The sequence below is a fragment of the Dendrobium catenatum genome, unplaced genomic scaffold (assembly GCF_001605985.2).
Source record: "Dendrobium catenatum unplaced genomic scaffold, ASM160598v2 fragScaff_scaffold_231, whole genome shotgun sequence".
Classification (NCBI taxonomy): Eukaryota; Viridiplantae; Streptophyta; class Magnoliopsida; order Asparagales; family Orchidaceae; genus Dendrobium; species Dendrobium catenatum.
The window spans coordinates 11494616-11512134 of NW_021318693.1; the positions used below are offsets into that span (position 1 = coordinate 11494616).

A 17519-nucleotide genomic window follows, 5' to 3' on the forward strand; every position below is an offset into this window, starting at 1 on the left:
GTGTTATCTCAAAAACTATAAATTTTTGCCTTAATGAAAGATCTCAAAATAAAAAAATTATAAAAAATATTTCATAATGAATAAATATAATTCATCAATTTACTAAAAAAAAAAAAAGAATAAAGATTGATCAAACATCAAGAAATCCACCTAAACATTGAAAAATCTTGAATAAAAATTTATGAAATTCAACATTAAAGTGAATAAAATGAACATCTACTCATTCATTATGTTCATAAATATGCTCATCAATTGTTAAATAAATAGCTCACTAAAACTTCATAAATACACATCAAAATGAAATAACTAGTGAATCTTTACATAGAATAATCACCAAAATTTCCAAACTCAAGCCCTACAGTAATATATATAACAGCATTGATAATCATTTATCGATATAGACTGATCATATAAATAGAGCTTGTGAGATAACATCTATGCATGACGAAAGCACAGACGCCATTCAAGACCTTAAATACAAAGTAATACCACCCATTCATGCTAATATAAAATTAGATGGTGAAGCTAAAACCAAATATGAATACATAAGAGAGTTCTTGCTCCATCTTCTTATGATGATTGATCAAAACATTCATGGCTCGTCTTATGTCGCTTCGGCTCAACGCCATCATCATTTTGCTCTTCTTGGTAATGTGGTGTCTCTTTCACTTCATTTTCCTTTTCATGACTAACCAATATATCAATAGCCTCAGGGCCCAAGAGAGAGACATGCTTGCTTGAGATTCGTCTACCAGCTCTTACCTTAGGACCCCAGTGCCGTTCAGGATTTGGAAGAAACCTCGCAACCTTCTTCACTTGAGCTTTGCTGAGAGAAGCAAAAGCTCGAGAAAAATTTGCCTGTCAAGAAACAGAGCAGCTGTTTACAGTTCATAAATCATCTAAATATTCGGGCTCACATGCTACTTCTCAAGTAGGGAGCTTATTTGGCTCATTGGCTGCTTCTAAATAGCAAATATATGGTAGAAAATAATGAATTTTGAACAAGTTGAACGTTACATGTTATTAGAATATCTTACCTGGAGACCTGGTTCCTTGGAAAGAATCACTGATCCAGATTGATCTCGTGGCTGAACTTTAACTGGATGGCTTTTGACCCAGCAGCGCATGATGTCCCAAATGGCTTCCATTGGAGCATCAGTTTTTAAACCAAGAGGATTCACGTGGGTTCCAGAGATACGATATCCGGCATTGAAAACTGCAGATCTAAATATTTCAGCAGAGGGCGAAGTGCATTTCAGAGTGCCGCACAGGTTGTGGAGACTGAGAAAGAGAGGGACATCATGCAATTCCTGTATATCCATTGAAATAATCATGTTTATATATTATTGCATTGTTAAGAATGCCGAACAAAAATGCAGGTTATCTCCATTCATAATAAATAATATCATAAAGAAAATAACACCTATATCTCTTTGTTAGTGGGAAAGTAAGGCTTCATTTGGGATGGCTTTCTTACTACTTAAAACAGCTTTTTTTCAGTACAAAAATTATTGAAAAGCTGCTTTATAGAAAAGCTGTTCCAAACAAAACCTAAATCTGGGCAAAATAGCTTTCAGAAACAACTTCAAGAATTATTTTGTCCACATAAATTTAACCGTGTAGAAAACTTCACTTTGAAGAGACGGACTCATTGTTGAAACTCATTAAGCACATTTAAGTGCAAAAAGTTAGAAGCAGTTTTGTTCCTTGAACTACAATCGAACCCCACTTCACATCCTTGTCATCTTTTACCATATATTTTACTGTCTACCCCACCATTCACAACGCCCTGCCACCTACCGCCCAACATGTAATCCTAACTCGCATCCTCCTCAATTTCAACCATTAAATTCATTTATTGCATTACCAACAAATGTCAAACGAATAGTGATGCGGAGCATCTTGCACCTAAGAAACATGGAAGTAATTACCTCATTCCAAGAGTCCAACATAAAAATAAGAATATTAAAGTAATTACCACCGGGATTATAGACTCAAAATCAAAAGTTATCAGCACGTGTGGTGTAGACTATGATGCACTGATACGGACACGGCAACACGGACACGACACGACACGGACACGACACGGACACGGCATTTTTTTAAAATATCGGACAAGGGTGCCGCGTGGACACGGCATAATAATTTTTTAATATAACATTATATTAAAAATGACAAATAATAATAAATCAATTTCATGTTAACTTGTTTAGCTTATAACATAAAGATGTTTAGTACAAAATGTCTATCCTTCAACATAGAAATTATAATTTCATTTATATATTGATTATTCATTGTTTTTATCTACATAAAATTGTAACAAATCAATCATACTAAGGATATATCAAGTTAAATCGATATGAAGTGAAATCAAAATATCTCAATAATAAAACAACATGAATACAACAATATACCGGTCTGTCGGGGGTCCAAAGGGGGCGCTGCGCCCGTGCGGGAGATTCCGGGGGCAGCACCCCCTGAACAAATTTTTAGGGTAAGAGTAATTTTGAAGTTCTGCTTGTTTTTAAAGTTCATAAGTTGTTTATATGGAAAGATACCGAGCGGTACCGAGCATGTACCGAGCGATACCTAGCAGTACCGAGCTGTACCGAACATGTACCTAGCGATACTTAGCGGTACCGAGCATGTATCTAGCAGTACTGAGCATGTACCTAGCGGTACAGAGTATGTACCTAGAGGTACAAAGCATGTACTGAGCGGTACCGAGCATGTACCTAGCGATACCTAGTGGTACCGAGCATGTACATTAGCTTTTTATTATTTAATAACCGGACACGCGTGTCCGATTTTAATTTTAATTTTTTAAATTGCAACACTCCAATGCTGTGTCAGACACGTGTCCATGCAGTGTCAGACGCGTGTCCGTGTCTGACACTGCATACCCTCTTTAAGCGGAGTGTCGGTGCATCATAGGGTGTAGGAAGAGGAATTCCTTATGGAGGAAGACAACTTGGCAGGGAAGAAGTGGCAACATGCATGAGGACCGAAGAACATAGTGCATAAGATAGGAGAGGCACTTCGGTTCAGTTAAAGTGTGAGACCAACTAGGGGTGTAAGTGAGTCAAGCCGGCTCGAGCTTGGCTTATTAACAAGCTCACAATCGAGCTTATTGAGCGATGAGTTCGAGCTCAAGCCTATATTTGAGCTCGTACATTAAACAAACTTGAGCTCGAACTCAGCCTAGCTCGGCTCGAAAGCATGTTAAGCCACTCGATTAACTTAAAATATATTTTAAAATTAATTTAAATTAGCATTATATAATATATTTTAACATTTTAAATTTATTCTATATTAAAAATAAAAATTCTAGAAAAACTAAAATTTTTAATTTAAAATTAAGAAATCAAGTTCAACAATCGAATTAAGCTCGAGCTTTTCAAATGAGCTCAAGCAATTGAGCCAAGCTCGAGCCTATAAATTTTTTAATGAGTCGAGCTCAAGCTTAGTAAACAAGCTCGAGCTCAATAAAAACTAAACAAGTTTAGCTTGATTAGACAAATACTCAACTCGTTTATACCCCTAAGACCAACAAATTGTGAGGCATGAAGCGTGAGGTGTGAGAGGTGAGGGATAGAAAGAGTTAATAGAAGCTTTTATTGATTATATTTACTTATATTTGTTAAAAAAAGTGCTACTATAAATCATGTGTCTCACAAAAACTAATACAGGGGTGCGCCTTGTGGCATGTCTCACATTATGTGAGGCGTATACCTCATATAACTAGCCATGAGGCATACGCTTCAAAACAAAAATTTTTAAAAAGAGCTAAGACATCTCATATTACTAAATTTTAAACAATGCTCTATGCATACTCGATTCACTATCACCAATGATGCCACCCTTTGGGGTACACACCCATTTGCATTCATACATGTTTTTTTTTTTTTTCTTTGCACTCATACATTTATGATGCATATATATGCATCAATAAGCTCCGCAAAACCACCCTCCATTCACTCATGCGGTCATGCCAAATGGTATTGAAAGAATAAAATCTATTTTATGTAAAGCTTCTTTATAATTTCTGCCTAGTCACCTTCAGTATATCTTTTTCCCTAAACTTTTGACATTTTTCTCTATCTATTTTGATTGTTAATTTGTATCGAATATCAAATATCGCTTGCTAATCAGATCAATTTTTTACTTAAATCAAGTTCAAATCAAAATTAAGAACTAATTAATGAGCTTAAAAAACTTGAATCGAGTTGCGCCTCAATCAAATTAACCCAACTTAAAATCAGATTGAAATGAAATTACATACATGTAACAATGCCTAAACATGTAAATGTGCATGCATATTTGTATTCACACATATGTTCATCTAACAAAAACAACCAATCTCAAATCCTCCTCGCCTCCGAAAAATGAAGTCTGTCTCCTACTAAATCTCCTCCAATGCTCCTCACATTTCTCTGACCCATATTTTCTACTGCCACACTATCATTAATCAACGGCCACTACATCCTCCTAGTCCTCATCCAGTTATTATAGTTCCTAAAAAGACAACGGAAATTAAAACTGAAGGGAGGTGTTGTAACTTGCATCTTTTCAATGTACAGCAATCATTTGTGCAAAACCTCCTTTTGTAGCTCTTAATTTTTAAGGGAATTTGGACGATTGCTTGAAGTATATTTGGATTGAATGAATTAGCAGGAATGCAATTATACCTTTATAATTTCATATTGAGTGCTTGCAATTAATAATAAGTTATTGAATTTACCCCAGGAATGTGGACAAATGCATTTTCCTATTAAGAGTATCCTACCAAATCCTAATGAAAATGGGAATTAAAGTTTATCAAGTCGTCATTGTGACTCATAACCCCATTTCCACTAACAAACAAAAAAAATTTCATGTTTGAAGTATAAACAAACACCCGCATATCTGTTACCCCCACTTCAATGAGACCCCAACGCATCCCCCACTCCCTCTCAATTAACGAGAAATCAGTATTATTTAAATGTTTAGTTTGACATTTGAGCTGTTCACTTATATCATTGAGTTGTATTCATGTGTCGTTTAATTAATAAGTTTTGGATGTTTGACATTACGTGATTATGTTTGCAAAGATATTTTGATGAGGACATCGCTTAGAGATTCAGACATGTGTACCGGCGACAAAATCGTAGATCGACGGCTACGATTCAGCGTCTTTACTTTTGACGCTTTATGTTTTATCTAGTCTTGTTGTATGCCTGATGTTTTATTTAGTTTTGTTGTTTTCCGATTTTAACCCTATGGGGAGTGTCTTGTCATTGTAGCCCGGAGGGCAAATTTGTACTTTTCTTTTCATGGTAGAGGCCTATATATAATGGCCCTATGTGTTGTAGTGGGATGATGAATGTTTAATAAAATTTATTGTGTTTCTTCTTCTTCTTGTGTGATCACTAGAGAGAAGGGAGAGAGCTCGAGATGAGGAAGTGCAAGGCCCACCAATCGTTGGAAGAGTCCACGGCTCGTAGTAATTTCCTCTTTTCTATTTTATTTGTGTTTCCCTCATCCTCCTTCCCCTCTCCCCACCCGTCATCCCCTTCCAAGTCCACCTCCACCGATTGCTTAACCTCTCCCACCCACTTCATCCTCTAGCTCCACCACCCCAAGTCCAACCACCATCCAAGCCCCCTCAATCCAACGGCAAATCCCCCTCCCCCCTATGACCACCGGCCACATACCCATTAATCAAGCCATTATGATGATTTCAATCAACATAATGACTCCCTAATTTAGATCTAGCATTAAAGGAAGAAATTAGTGAATTTTGAAATTCAAAACTTTCCTTATTTGCGAAATTTAAATAAGGAAAGTTTTCAAATTTGAAGCCATCCGAAATTTAATTTTGGAGGATTCATTATTTTCCCACCTAGTTGTCATATCTTGTTTGAAAAGAGCCTAACTCCCCCATAATCCCCTCCCCCCCCCCCCTCCCCCTCCCCCCCCCCCTCTCCCTCTCTCCCCTCTCTTCTCTCTCTCTCTCTCCATGCCGCTGACCCCATCTTTGGCTTTCCCCCATTAATCCTCAATCAATGCCTTAATTACATTTTGAAATCAAATTTAAAATTATTTCCCTCCAAATTTAATCAAAATCTGAGATTAATTTCAAATTTGGATTAAACCACACCTCCACCCTAACCTAACCTAAGCTCCTTCAAACCCTAGCCACCTCTTCAAGCCGTCCCCACCCCTCTCCCTCCTATTCAAGCCATCAGCCTCCCTCTCCACCACCCTTTTCTCTCCTTTTGTCTTCCTCCTTGTGTTCTCTCCTTCTCATGCTTATGGTGCATGGCCGATCCTGAGGTCGATCACGGCTTCGCTTACAACGACCGAGGGGAAATCGACATCCTCCGCTCCCCCTTCTACGAGCCTGACTGAGAATACGACAAAACGGTGGAAAGATACGTCAAGCGCATCCTCTACTGCTTAGCGAAGACGATCGATCTCCAAAAACCTAAGATGCCTTGGCTTCTCATTGGGAGATCTACCCCTTCTCCGTCCGTGGCTACCCCTCCATCAATAAAGGCCTTCGGTACTATCTTCCTAGTGGCAGTTTCTCTCATCGTATGCTTTGTCTTCACCCGCTAAAGCCTAAGAGTGATTGAGTGAGTAGGAACTCTAAGTGACCATGTCTTGATGTACGCTGTGGATTCTTGATTACTTGCTATTAGTACTACTATTTAATTTTTATTGTTATTGCAATTGTCCTACTAACCTCTTGTAACGGCTTACCATTATCTAATCTTCCAACTGAAAGTTCTAAGAATTTAACTTGATTGAAGCATGAATTACTAATTAGCAACGCGCAAATTCAATCATTATTGTTACAATCCCAAAGCAACTCTTTGCATGTCTGTTCCACATCATATTTTAATTTCTTACATTTGTACTATTTACATATTTCTATATTTTCTTAAAATCTTTGACATGTTGGTTGCTTATTATCTAGTTAGAGGTGCACCTATCAAATCCCATGCCTCAAGCATAAAAAAGGCTTTCACCCTATAGTGAACATTAATTAGCAAGAATTTATCTTCTCGTTTATGTTCCATGGTTTAAAATTGTGCAATAAGAGGCGCGCCTTGAGGCGCCTCAGCACAATTTCGTCCATTTAAGCCTCAAAGTCCACGCAATGAGTTTAGGATTTAAGGCTCAAGTTTACTGAGGCGCGCCTCGCCTCATGGTTGAGAGGCGTCCGCCTCTAAAAATTAAAAAAAAAAAAAAAAAGCTAGGTACATGCTCGATACAACTCGGTACTGTCAGGTACATGCTCGATACAACCAGGTACATGCTCGATACTGCCAGGTACATGCTCGGTACCGCTCGGTACTGCTAGGTACCTGCTCGGTACAGAACTTCAAAATTACTCTTACAATAAAAATTTGTTCCGAGGGCAGCTTATTTCGGAGGCGCTGCCCCTGGAAACCCCCCTAGGGGCGCTGCCCTTTGACCCCGCGACCTAACGGGGCAGGTCGAACCCCGCCAGGGGGCAGCGCCCCCTTGGACCCCCAGCAGACTGGTATATTATTGTATTCATCATCTTTAATAATAGTTGTTACTTGTTAGAGTTCTTCTTCTTCATGAGTACATGCTTTATATAAATTTTCTTAATGTAGAATAAGTGAAGCATAATTGTTCAAAAATATTTAGGGAAGAGGAAGATAACTGATATTGAGGAAGGAGGAGCTGATTGGGAGACATTGGACTCTATAGGAGAGGAAGGGGAGAGAGCAATTCATCATAATGATGATTCAGATGAAGACCCCCTTAGCGATGACAGTGCTGATGACTTATGAGTTCTTATGTGATATGTCATTACTATTTATTTTTGAAATTATATGTTAATGAAAAGAATACTGTGATTTGGGAAAGATGCAGTTTGAGTTGAACAATATTTCATGTTGTCTTATTATTGGGATATTTTGATTTCACTTTATATCTTGTGCATTTTTTATGTTTTATATATTATTTACTTATTAGTATATACAAATTTTATTATTTTATGTTTACGCAATTTTTTTATTTTGAGGCTTGCGCCTGAAAACGCCTTGAGGCTTACGCTTCGCCTCACGAACGAAAAACGCCTCAATACCCGATTACGCAATTTTAAACATTGTTTTGTTCCATTAGTTTCTTTTAAAAATAACTACTAAGAAAAACAAAATCAGATGCTCATTTAAAACTTTAATCATGTATGATATTAACATAACAAAAAGCAATGTCGTGTCATAAAGGAATCAATTCGAATGTCTCAAAAGGTATGTAAGATTAATGGCAACGCTAGAAGTAAAGCGAGGTGGTACCTCTGATATAGCCGTTAGAACAGCAAAAATTTTCCCATATGCAGGATATCGTTCTCTCAAAGCTTTGACATTTTCCAATATAGAAAGGACCCATTCCTGATCATGCATTGGAGCAGACCATATTGGGCCACCCATATTAAACTTTTTTCCACAATCCGTGCATTCTTGAGGAACAACAGGGCCAAATCCAGGAGCATGCTTCACACTGTTATTCTTATTAAGCCAACGTAAGAAAAGAAACAAGATTTATAAGGATGAATCACTATAGTAGATCTTCAGAAAAATAAATATGTGAAGACCATGAAATCATTGGCTGTGTACATACTTTGGAAACTGTCCTCCCAACACATTGCAGATGGAAAGAATCGCAACCAACACACTGGTAAACATAGGAGAGTTTAAGAGGTGTGTTTTTTATCGCACTTGCTGAGCTGCACATTGACAACAGGAGATTATATGCACAATAATATAGAAACAACACAAAATCAGTTTTTTTATGAGTGTTTAGCTGCAATATATTGAAGTAAAAGCTTACGTGAATATGCGAACAAAAACACGGATATAGAAATCCATTTGTATAGAAAGAATTGGAACAATGTAACGTTTGTAACGGTTTGCATGGCTCTGCATCAAATTTAAACATGAAAACGTCAAATTCTTGCAAAAAAAAAAAAATCAATGAATTAATCAAAGCAGCATCAAAGTAGAGGTTTCAATACCTCAATGCAAGCAAGAAGAATCCTCAAAGCCAGCTCATGGCAGTATTTTCCTTTCAAAGGATAAGAACCATACCTATTTTTAAATTTTGTAATTAGGCAGATAACATAAGCAATATTTGACGTAAAAGAAAAAATTACAATATCTCACTTGGAATAGCAAACCTCCCCATTTCCGCCGCATAAAACAGCCATGTCAGTGGCAGTGCACATTAAAATTCCACCATCAGTGACTGCTTGTACAGCTGAGTCTAAAAAAACAGAAGGTGATCCATATGGATCGAGATCCACCTGGAACAACAAACAAAAAATGAAAAAAACAAAACAAAAAAAGAATAATTTCCAAAATAAGTGACACCTGATTCAACACAAGCTGTAACATCTGCAATGGAGCTTTAAGAGAACCAAGATGACAATAAGAGAAATAATAATGCACATAAAATTATCGATCACTACAGAATTACAAAATAAAAAGTAATGGTCTTCTAAATAATTACCACATCAAATTCTTTCTGATTAGTAAGCATGTAAACTCGTGCATCTGCATGATAGGCTTCAACCTTTGAACATGCAGTGGACCCATTGAATTTTATATTTCTCATGCAAGCTTTAACAGATGCTACAAACAAGGTGATATTAAAGTATATCAAGAAACAGAAAAAAAAAAAAGAACTGTCAATAAATAATATATTGTAAAGAAACTATCATAAAAAAAGAATCAGGATGCCTTCATCATTGTCTAGTGCTATAACTGGCCCTAGCCCATCCACTTCACGAGCATAACGAAGTGCTCTCAATCCAGAAGCAGCCAAAGCCTGCAATGCCAAGGTAATAAGTATTTATACAAGGTGTATGAGTAACATATGATCTCATCAGAAGAATAACTTTTCCAAAGATGTACCTCAAGAACTTTGGGCGCTTTCGGTTCTCCATGAACTTTGACAGAGATCTTTTCTGAGATGTCATGTGATGCATCAACAGAGTCATTATCCTTCCCTTGATGAAGCCCATTTGAGGTGACATCAAGACCAATAATTGCCTCTTCACCATCAACAATGTTTGTTTCCTTCATTGTTGAACTAGATGGTGTGGCTTCATTGATTCTAGTTTCAGATTTTACTTTTCTACGCAACATGGCATCATATTCTTCTTTGCGTTTTTCAACGAACATCCTTAAAACAGCAATAGACACATCTCTGTTGTTCACCTAAACATAAGCATTACGATAAACATCTTCAGAAACTTTAATAAAGGACTTACAGCAATTAAGAAAGAGAAACCACAATTGTGTAACAATAAGAGGTCCAGCAAGCATTAGCAGTGACAAAAGAGTAAAGGCTGTAAATGTACACACATAATAAGCATAAGCACAAATCTCCATCATAGGAAACTATTGGCATCCAATCTAATTTAACTACTAACCAAACCCGATTAAAGCTCCCCCCACCAAGAAGTAATATATGTTTGCATTTTTTAATCCAAGATGTGAAAATAGTCATTGCTCATCCAGAAAAGGGAACAATTATGGTATGTAAAGAAGAAGAAATGGTGCCCCACACAAGTACCGAATAAAAATTTAAAAAAAATGGAAAGATTTGAAAATCAACTCATTCAATGAGTAAGGATTGAGTTGGATTCAATTGTTTACAATCTTAATCACATACAAAAATCATTCAACATGAGCAGTACCACATGAGGGGCTTAAAATATTATATCATCTTATTTTCCTTTAGATTATCAATTATCATGGTTGAAATTTGAAAAGATGTCTAATTTATAGTTATATGAGAATCTTGGTAATTATCCTCAATATATTCTATCAACAAATAGTTGTAGCTAACATAAGTAGTAAACAATTCAATCTAGTGATTTCACATGATAATTTAAACACAATTCATTAAACTTAAAGGAACAGAACAGAATCGAAATCCCTAATGGATTATATCTTGCTCTGAAGCAGGTTTTTCAACCTAGCAATCAACTTTTCAAGAGAACTCTAACATAAAAGCAGAACTCCCAGAAAGTAGTTCATTTAGCATGTTTAAAGAGTTTTTGGTCAAATAATTTTAACCATGTCATCAGTAAGGCATCCCATAACCTCAGAAATATAAAAAGCAACTTTTAAAAAGGTTAACTCCAAAACCAATTATTGATATCCAATCCAAAAGCTTTGCCGCCAATTACAAGTTCATGTTCACTAAATTGTTCAATAATCTAAACATTTTGATGATTGAAATATAGCTTAACAAATGAATCTTTCGCGTTAATTTCTGGACTACAACTAGCATGCCAATCCCTTTACCTAACAGCATAAGAAAACCCAATCAAAACAGAACAAAAAAAAAAAACATTTTGGTTGATGCAAATTAATTTAAACACCAAAAGAAGATAGATTTCACTCATATCGATATAGGAAAGCGTAAAAAAGAATAAATAAAACACTATGCTGGAAGCAACGACTAGACAGTAGACGGAAGAAAGCGCAACTAATACCTGGGCTTTGTTGAAGAAGACGGTGTTGCTGGAATGCATGAGTATCTCCGCCTCCCCTTCCTTAATAACAGTGTAGCCATTGAGCACATCCCCGTTGTCGCCCATGATGGGTTATTGCAATACAAAATCCAAGAAAAGAGGCCCAGAAGAGAAGACGAGCAGCATAGAGGACGAAGAACCGAAGAGAAGGTTTTGTTTTGATTTACTGCGTCTCCGCGGCTCTCCCGAACCCTAACTTCTCCACTGTGTACAGTACCCACCATTACCTGGCATTATTTTTCTTATTTAAATACCCGGTAAAATATATATATACATACGGTCAGAATAGGGTGTCAATTCGGGTCAACGGGTCGGGTTCGGGTCGAATTCAGAACTGACCCGATATTATTCGGGTCAACCTGAACCCGTCCCATTTTTAAAACGGGTCAGGTTTCCGGACCTGAACCCGACCCGATTCGAGCTCGGGTCAACCCGATCCGACACGAATGATCCGAAGTTGACCTAAAATTACTAGTTTTCAAGTCAAAAAACAGGCCAATCTTCGATTTTCGGGTCAAAATCGGTCAATCTCGGGTTTCTAGGTCAAGTGCAGGGGGCAGTGAGGGTTAGGCGCGAGTGGTCAAGACAAGGGGCGAGCTCGTGAGGGCAAGTCTACCTAAGAGATTTTTTACTTCTTTTTATTTCCCCATTTTATGTTTGGCTTATCCTCACCATTTTTCTTTACAATGTGGTTCTTAAAATTGGGGCAGTCATATTTCAAATGTCAAGATTTTCTACACCAAAATAAATAATATATAAAAAAAAACTTATTGTTTTTACCATTTCTACCTTTGCTCCAATTTTGTTGAAGCTTGTGTTGTGCTTCAGGAAACTTTTGAATTGGCTTGTTATTAATGCTATCTCCTCACTCGCTTCATCCTCTAAGCCATTTTTATCTGTCTTTGGCCTTTAGCACTGTAGGGTTCTCTATTATATTGTCACATGCATCCAAAAGTCTTTGACTCACACTTTTCTTGTAGGCAATGAGTGAGCCAAGTGGATTATCAACAGAATAAGTATTCAAGTCTTTTGATTAGTATATGGCAGTGACTTTGGCATCAAAATTATCAGGTAGATAACATAAAATTTTATTGACATTCTCAAAGTTTGAAAGTTCTCTACCTAAAGCATGCAATGATGTCGGTATCTAAGTAAACATAGCGTACATGTATGAGGTAGTCTCATAACATTTCATTCAAAAAAGTTCATAATCATGCAATAATATATTTAAACTATATTAATTGACTTCACTAGTACATTCATATGTAATACATAGTCTATTTCAAATATCTATGTCAGTGATATAGGTAGAAACTCTCATGTAATCTTCAGACTTAAGTGCACATAAAAAATAGTTTAAGCAATTAGCATTCATTTGTGCAAGGACTTATTCTTCTCTGCTCCATTCAGTAAAAGAAATGTTAGTTTTGACTCCATCTATAATATGTGATGGTACAGAATAATCAGTTTGAATCATATGTCATATTTGAAAATCAATAAATTGTAAAAATGTAAACATGACAATTTTACAAAAATCAAATGAAATATTATCAAATAAATGTGGTTGAACTATAGAATAAGCCTACATGGTGTTCCTATTTTCGAAATGTGACATGGATCGTTTTCCTCTAGGTTTTCAAAAACACTATTTTTGAGTACCACACTGATACCAATTGAAAGTTTGATAAAGGATATTAAGCCGAAGTGAACTATCCCTAGGTACACAAAGATGGTGGTTGAATTGATATTTTTTAAACTATTGCTTACTTCGAATGATAAAAGTTATCTTTTTTTTTTTTTTTTTTTTTTTTTTTGGGAAAAAAAAAAATTTTTTTTTTTTTTTTTTTTTTTTGTAGGTAAGAAAAACAACCAATACCTATCACCTAATGCGAAAGCAAATAGATTTATCAAAAGTTACAAAGATGATGATATAGTCTAATCAACATAATAAAATAACTATCACAAATTTTTACTAAACAATTATCACAAAAATTAAATGCAAAAAATAGTAAATCAAACAAACACAGTAGAGATTTATAATATTTCGATCAAATCATGACCTATGTCCACTCCCTGAAGTCCTCCTCTCCAGGTATTGCACTAAACTTTTAGTAACTCTCTTTTAACCCCCACAGCTAGATGGAGAAGCCCTTATAAAATCTCTTCTACCAACCCGATGCGATAGAGGATCATAATATTTTCACCCTCCTGGTGAGGGTAGAGAGCATGGAATCTTTTCTCACTCTCTTGGTAAAAGTGTAGAACATGGATTCCTTTTTTAACCTCCTGGTGAAAGCGGATAACTTGGAATCCTTTTTCATCCTCCTGATGAGGCGAAGTAGCCGGGTCCTTTAATACCAAATAGTCTTCTTCCTAAAGCTTCCTTCAAGACAAACCTTGACACATATGGAGGAGCTTAAGTGCAAGTTCACCAGAGCAACCGTAAAGAACTCCCTCTCACACTCCCTTGAAACCTAAAAGGATCTTCTACCTCTCTCATAAACTTCATCATTTCTCTCATAAGCTCTAGGCTTTCTCTTCAAGCTTTTTTCAGAAGAAAATAACTTAAACAATGGTTAAAAGACACTTATAAAGTCTTATGAGAAAGTTTAAATAGTTGGCTTAGAAAAACACTAAAAATTCAATTCTAACGACTCTGATTATATAGTGCGATCCAAGATCATACAATACGATTAGTTCATACAACCCTATTAGTATTATACAAAGAGTTAGACATTGTACGATCAGTTTAAATATTTGAGATGATCATCTAGTATAATGTAATCATCGTCCAGTACTATCAGTTCAATCGAATTGGATTATCGTCCTGTATGATTGGTGATGATAAAATTTTATTCCATGCAAAGATCGGGTCATAAATTACGATTTGACCAATCGTACGAGACGATCTAACTAGACCAATTTATCAAAATTTGATCCCTAATTACAGGATTAGTTTAGGCAAAATTTGATTATATCATACAATACTATTAGTACATAATTTGTATTTCAAAATATTTTCTAAATTATAATTGGCGGCTGAGATCATGATTTTAGCTGGTCATTCTATACGATATGTATCGTATAGTGTGATTAGTTCAAAATGCTTTAATTATCCCAATTATTTGTTTTAATGATTTTCTGAATAGCAAATCATGTAGTACAACATGAATCATACAATATGATTAGTTCAGAAAATTACACTTTTAATTTTTCTCACTATCTCACTCTAATGATTGTGTGTGTGCATGGTCGTCAGGCTAGCATACACTCTTATAGGACCTGTCTCAAGAAATTAAAAAATAAATAAATGAAAAATTATAAAATCTTTTAAAATACCCTATTCTACCCAATCTTAAACCCTAAATCTTTATTGAATGATGCATGATGTACTTAAAATGTTAGTACACACAAAAACAAATATACACTACAAATACTATGAGACATAATTAAAGATGCAATCAATAATATTTTTTATCATAAAAAATATAAACTCGGGAGCTCGAGTTGCAACAAACATTACATTTAAGATGTGCAACAAATTGTACTTGTAAATGAGATGATGGCAGATCGTTATCAAGAAATGAGATATTGTATGACATAAATCGCTATAGCATTTTGAAAGTTACAAGACAAGTATGTGAGGGTAATTTGTAATGCGACGAAGGAGGACATCAATGATTTGATCATATCATCCTTAAGGAAAAAAAATCATGATTTCTATGCTCCTCCACGAGAGTCAAATGAAACATCCAAACTTAAACTAAGATAAATATTGCACTACTCATTCATTATTTTCTAAAAGAAATAATATGTTGAAATATTTGATTGATATAAAAGAATTGGGTACAATAAAGAGAGATAATTTATTAAGCTTTTACATTCTCTCTTTCTATACCTTTATCTTTTCTTTTTTGTGTTGATACTCTTTAGGAGTTCTTTTATGAACAAATTTTAATTTGGAGTACTACATGCATCATATCTTTGATCATATTTTTGTCTCATATAAACTTAAAGTTATTAAAGTGAAAGTTAAAGGCTCTTTCTGCAATAATCTCTCTTATATGCAATTATGGGCTTCTTTTTTAATGGAATCATAGAAAAAAATTTCTTAAATAGCCTCTTGGGGAATGATCGTATCAATCCGATCTTGTTGTATAAAATCAAATAGATTCAAGAAAAACTTATAGAAGTTAATTTCCAATTTTGAAAGCTAATGTGCACCATATGTTGTTTTTAAACTCGGGTGATTAGTTTAATCCTGCACAAATCATTGTCAAAACATAATTCAATTATGAATTATGAGTTTTATAGTACTTAATGAACCCAAAATAAGCTAAGAAATTGAAATGGAGAAGAGAAACCATAACTAGTTAAAAATACTATGGGAGTCTCGCAGCGTTGGGATGGTCGGTGTTGTAGCATTAAGCTCTCTGTTTAAGATGAAGGTTTGAGGGAGCCTTGCAGCACTGGTTGGCGCCATCGCGGCGCTGATAAACTCTTAGGGTTGAGGGATGTAAGAGTATCTGAAATATTATATTGGAGTGTGCAACGATGCTAGAAAATGGGCACCGCAATGCCAGTCCAAAATGATATATATATAAAAGAAGGAGAGATAAATATTATAGACTCCATTCATCTTATAATTTGTAGAAGCACTTAATTCGTCTGCTCCAAACTTTAGGCAATGATGAATTATTATTAGCAGAGCTATGATTTGTGCTTTGTCTCAATACTAAGTTCTCTATATATATTATATATTATCCTTGATTGCCTAACTATAGATAAAGTAAACTTACTCATAGATGTTGGATACTATTTCTTGAGTCCAACCCATTTCTTTTCTGAAAGTCATAGGTATTCAATTTAGGCTTCATTTGAGACGGTTTTTTACTGCTTCTTAAAACAGCTTTTTTATACAAAAATTTATTAAAAAAAAAATATACTAGAAAGTTATTTTAGAAAGCAGTAAGAAAGTCAAATATGAAAGTTAGAGTGTTAGATGCGTAAATAAGATAGTTTCAAGTGTTATGCAAGTAAAAATCCCTTAATTTTATAGAGCCATTGAATCTTCCTTTATTATTTTTGTTCAAGCTACTCAAATAAATTATATTGTATATATTTCAAATTTGTAATTATGTTTTTCTTATAATATAATTAAGCTTAGAATCTAAAAACTATTAAAAAAATATCTCTAATGCCCAAATGTAAAATCAAAAATAAAATACTTACTATTGGTGATAAGAATGGGTAACAAGCAGCATAGCTCCATATGTGTTGACGGTGGTCCCTACATTCCAACATAAAATTAAAAAAAAAAAAAAAAAAAATTTACATAGTGATACCTTGATAAAATTTTTATCATAATGTGCCTAAAAAATGTGGCACTTATATATATATATATATATATATAACAACTCTTCCTAAGCTATTTTAATTTTCTATATATTGCTTGGATCTTTTGTCTGGTTATAATTTTCTTTTTAATTGCATTGATCCTTTAAAAACTTGTATTTTTTTTTCAATATAAAATAATAATAATAATAATAATAGAATAAAAGAAAAAAAAAAAGAACAGTAAGTGATCGCCCAAACATCCAATCAACAGCAGTCATCAAGATGCAACCTGACACTGATTTTTATAAAGTTCTTTCCAATTGATCTATGGGACCAACTACTGCAATGCCGTACATGTCCGGCATTGTTTCCAATGATATTTGTCTTTACAAAAATAATCTGAGATACAAAATTATTCTGTGCGGATGCGTACAACATCCGTATGATCAATCAGATTCTGTTATACATCACATCTTTTGTTTCGTATTGGCTCAGTAATTGTGTACTGTTGATGACATGGTGCATTCATGATTGTCTACAAATTGTCGCGATGTACGCATAGAATAATTTCGCTTGAGACGAGGTCTGGCTCGAGTCCTTCTTTAATCGACATAAATGT

At 35.0% G+C, this 17519-nt stretch overlaps 1 protein-coding gene across 1 annotated transcript; it reads right to left on the reverse strand.

Moving 5' to 3' along the window:
• Window positions 1–252: 252 nt before the first annotated feature.
• Window positions 253–11791, reverse strand: LOC110106862 (probable tRNA (guanine(26)-N(2))-dimethyltransferase 2). The gene is made up of 11 exons (XM_020836925.2): window positions 11525–11791; window positions 9933–10238; window positions 9759–9846; window positions 9529–9650; window positions 9183–9322; window positions 9035–9107; window positions 8851–8939; window positions 8641–8746; window positions 8316–8528; window positions 1038–1310; window positions 253–858 (listed from the first exon to the last, which is right to left on the reverse strand). Exons 1-11 carry the CDS (start codon window positions 11627–11629, stop codon window positions 571–573), a joined length of 1803 nt encoding a protein of 600 aa, XP_020692584.1. The 5' UTR covers window positions 11630–11791; the 3' UTR covers window positions 253–570.
• Window positions 11792–17519: the final 5728 nt, after the last annotated feature.

Excerpts from the sequence above, each read along its gene's own strand:
- LOC110106862 (XM_020836925.2), bottom strand. The coding sequence starts at position 11,629 with ATGGGCGACAACGGGGATGTGCTCAATGGCTACACTGTTATTAAGGAA. Across the intron at positions 9,108-9,182 it reads GGGGAGGTTTGCTATTCCAA|GTATGGTTCTTATCCTTTGA; the intron begins GTGAGATATTGT and ends ATTTAAAAATAG. Across the intron at positions 8,529-8,640 it reads TTGGGAGGACAGTTTCCAAA|AATAACAGTGTGAAGCATGC; the intron begins GTATGTACACAG and ends TGGCTTAATAAG.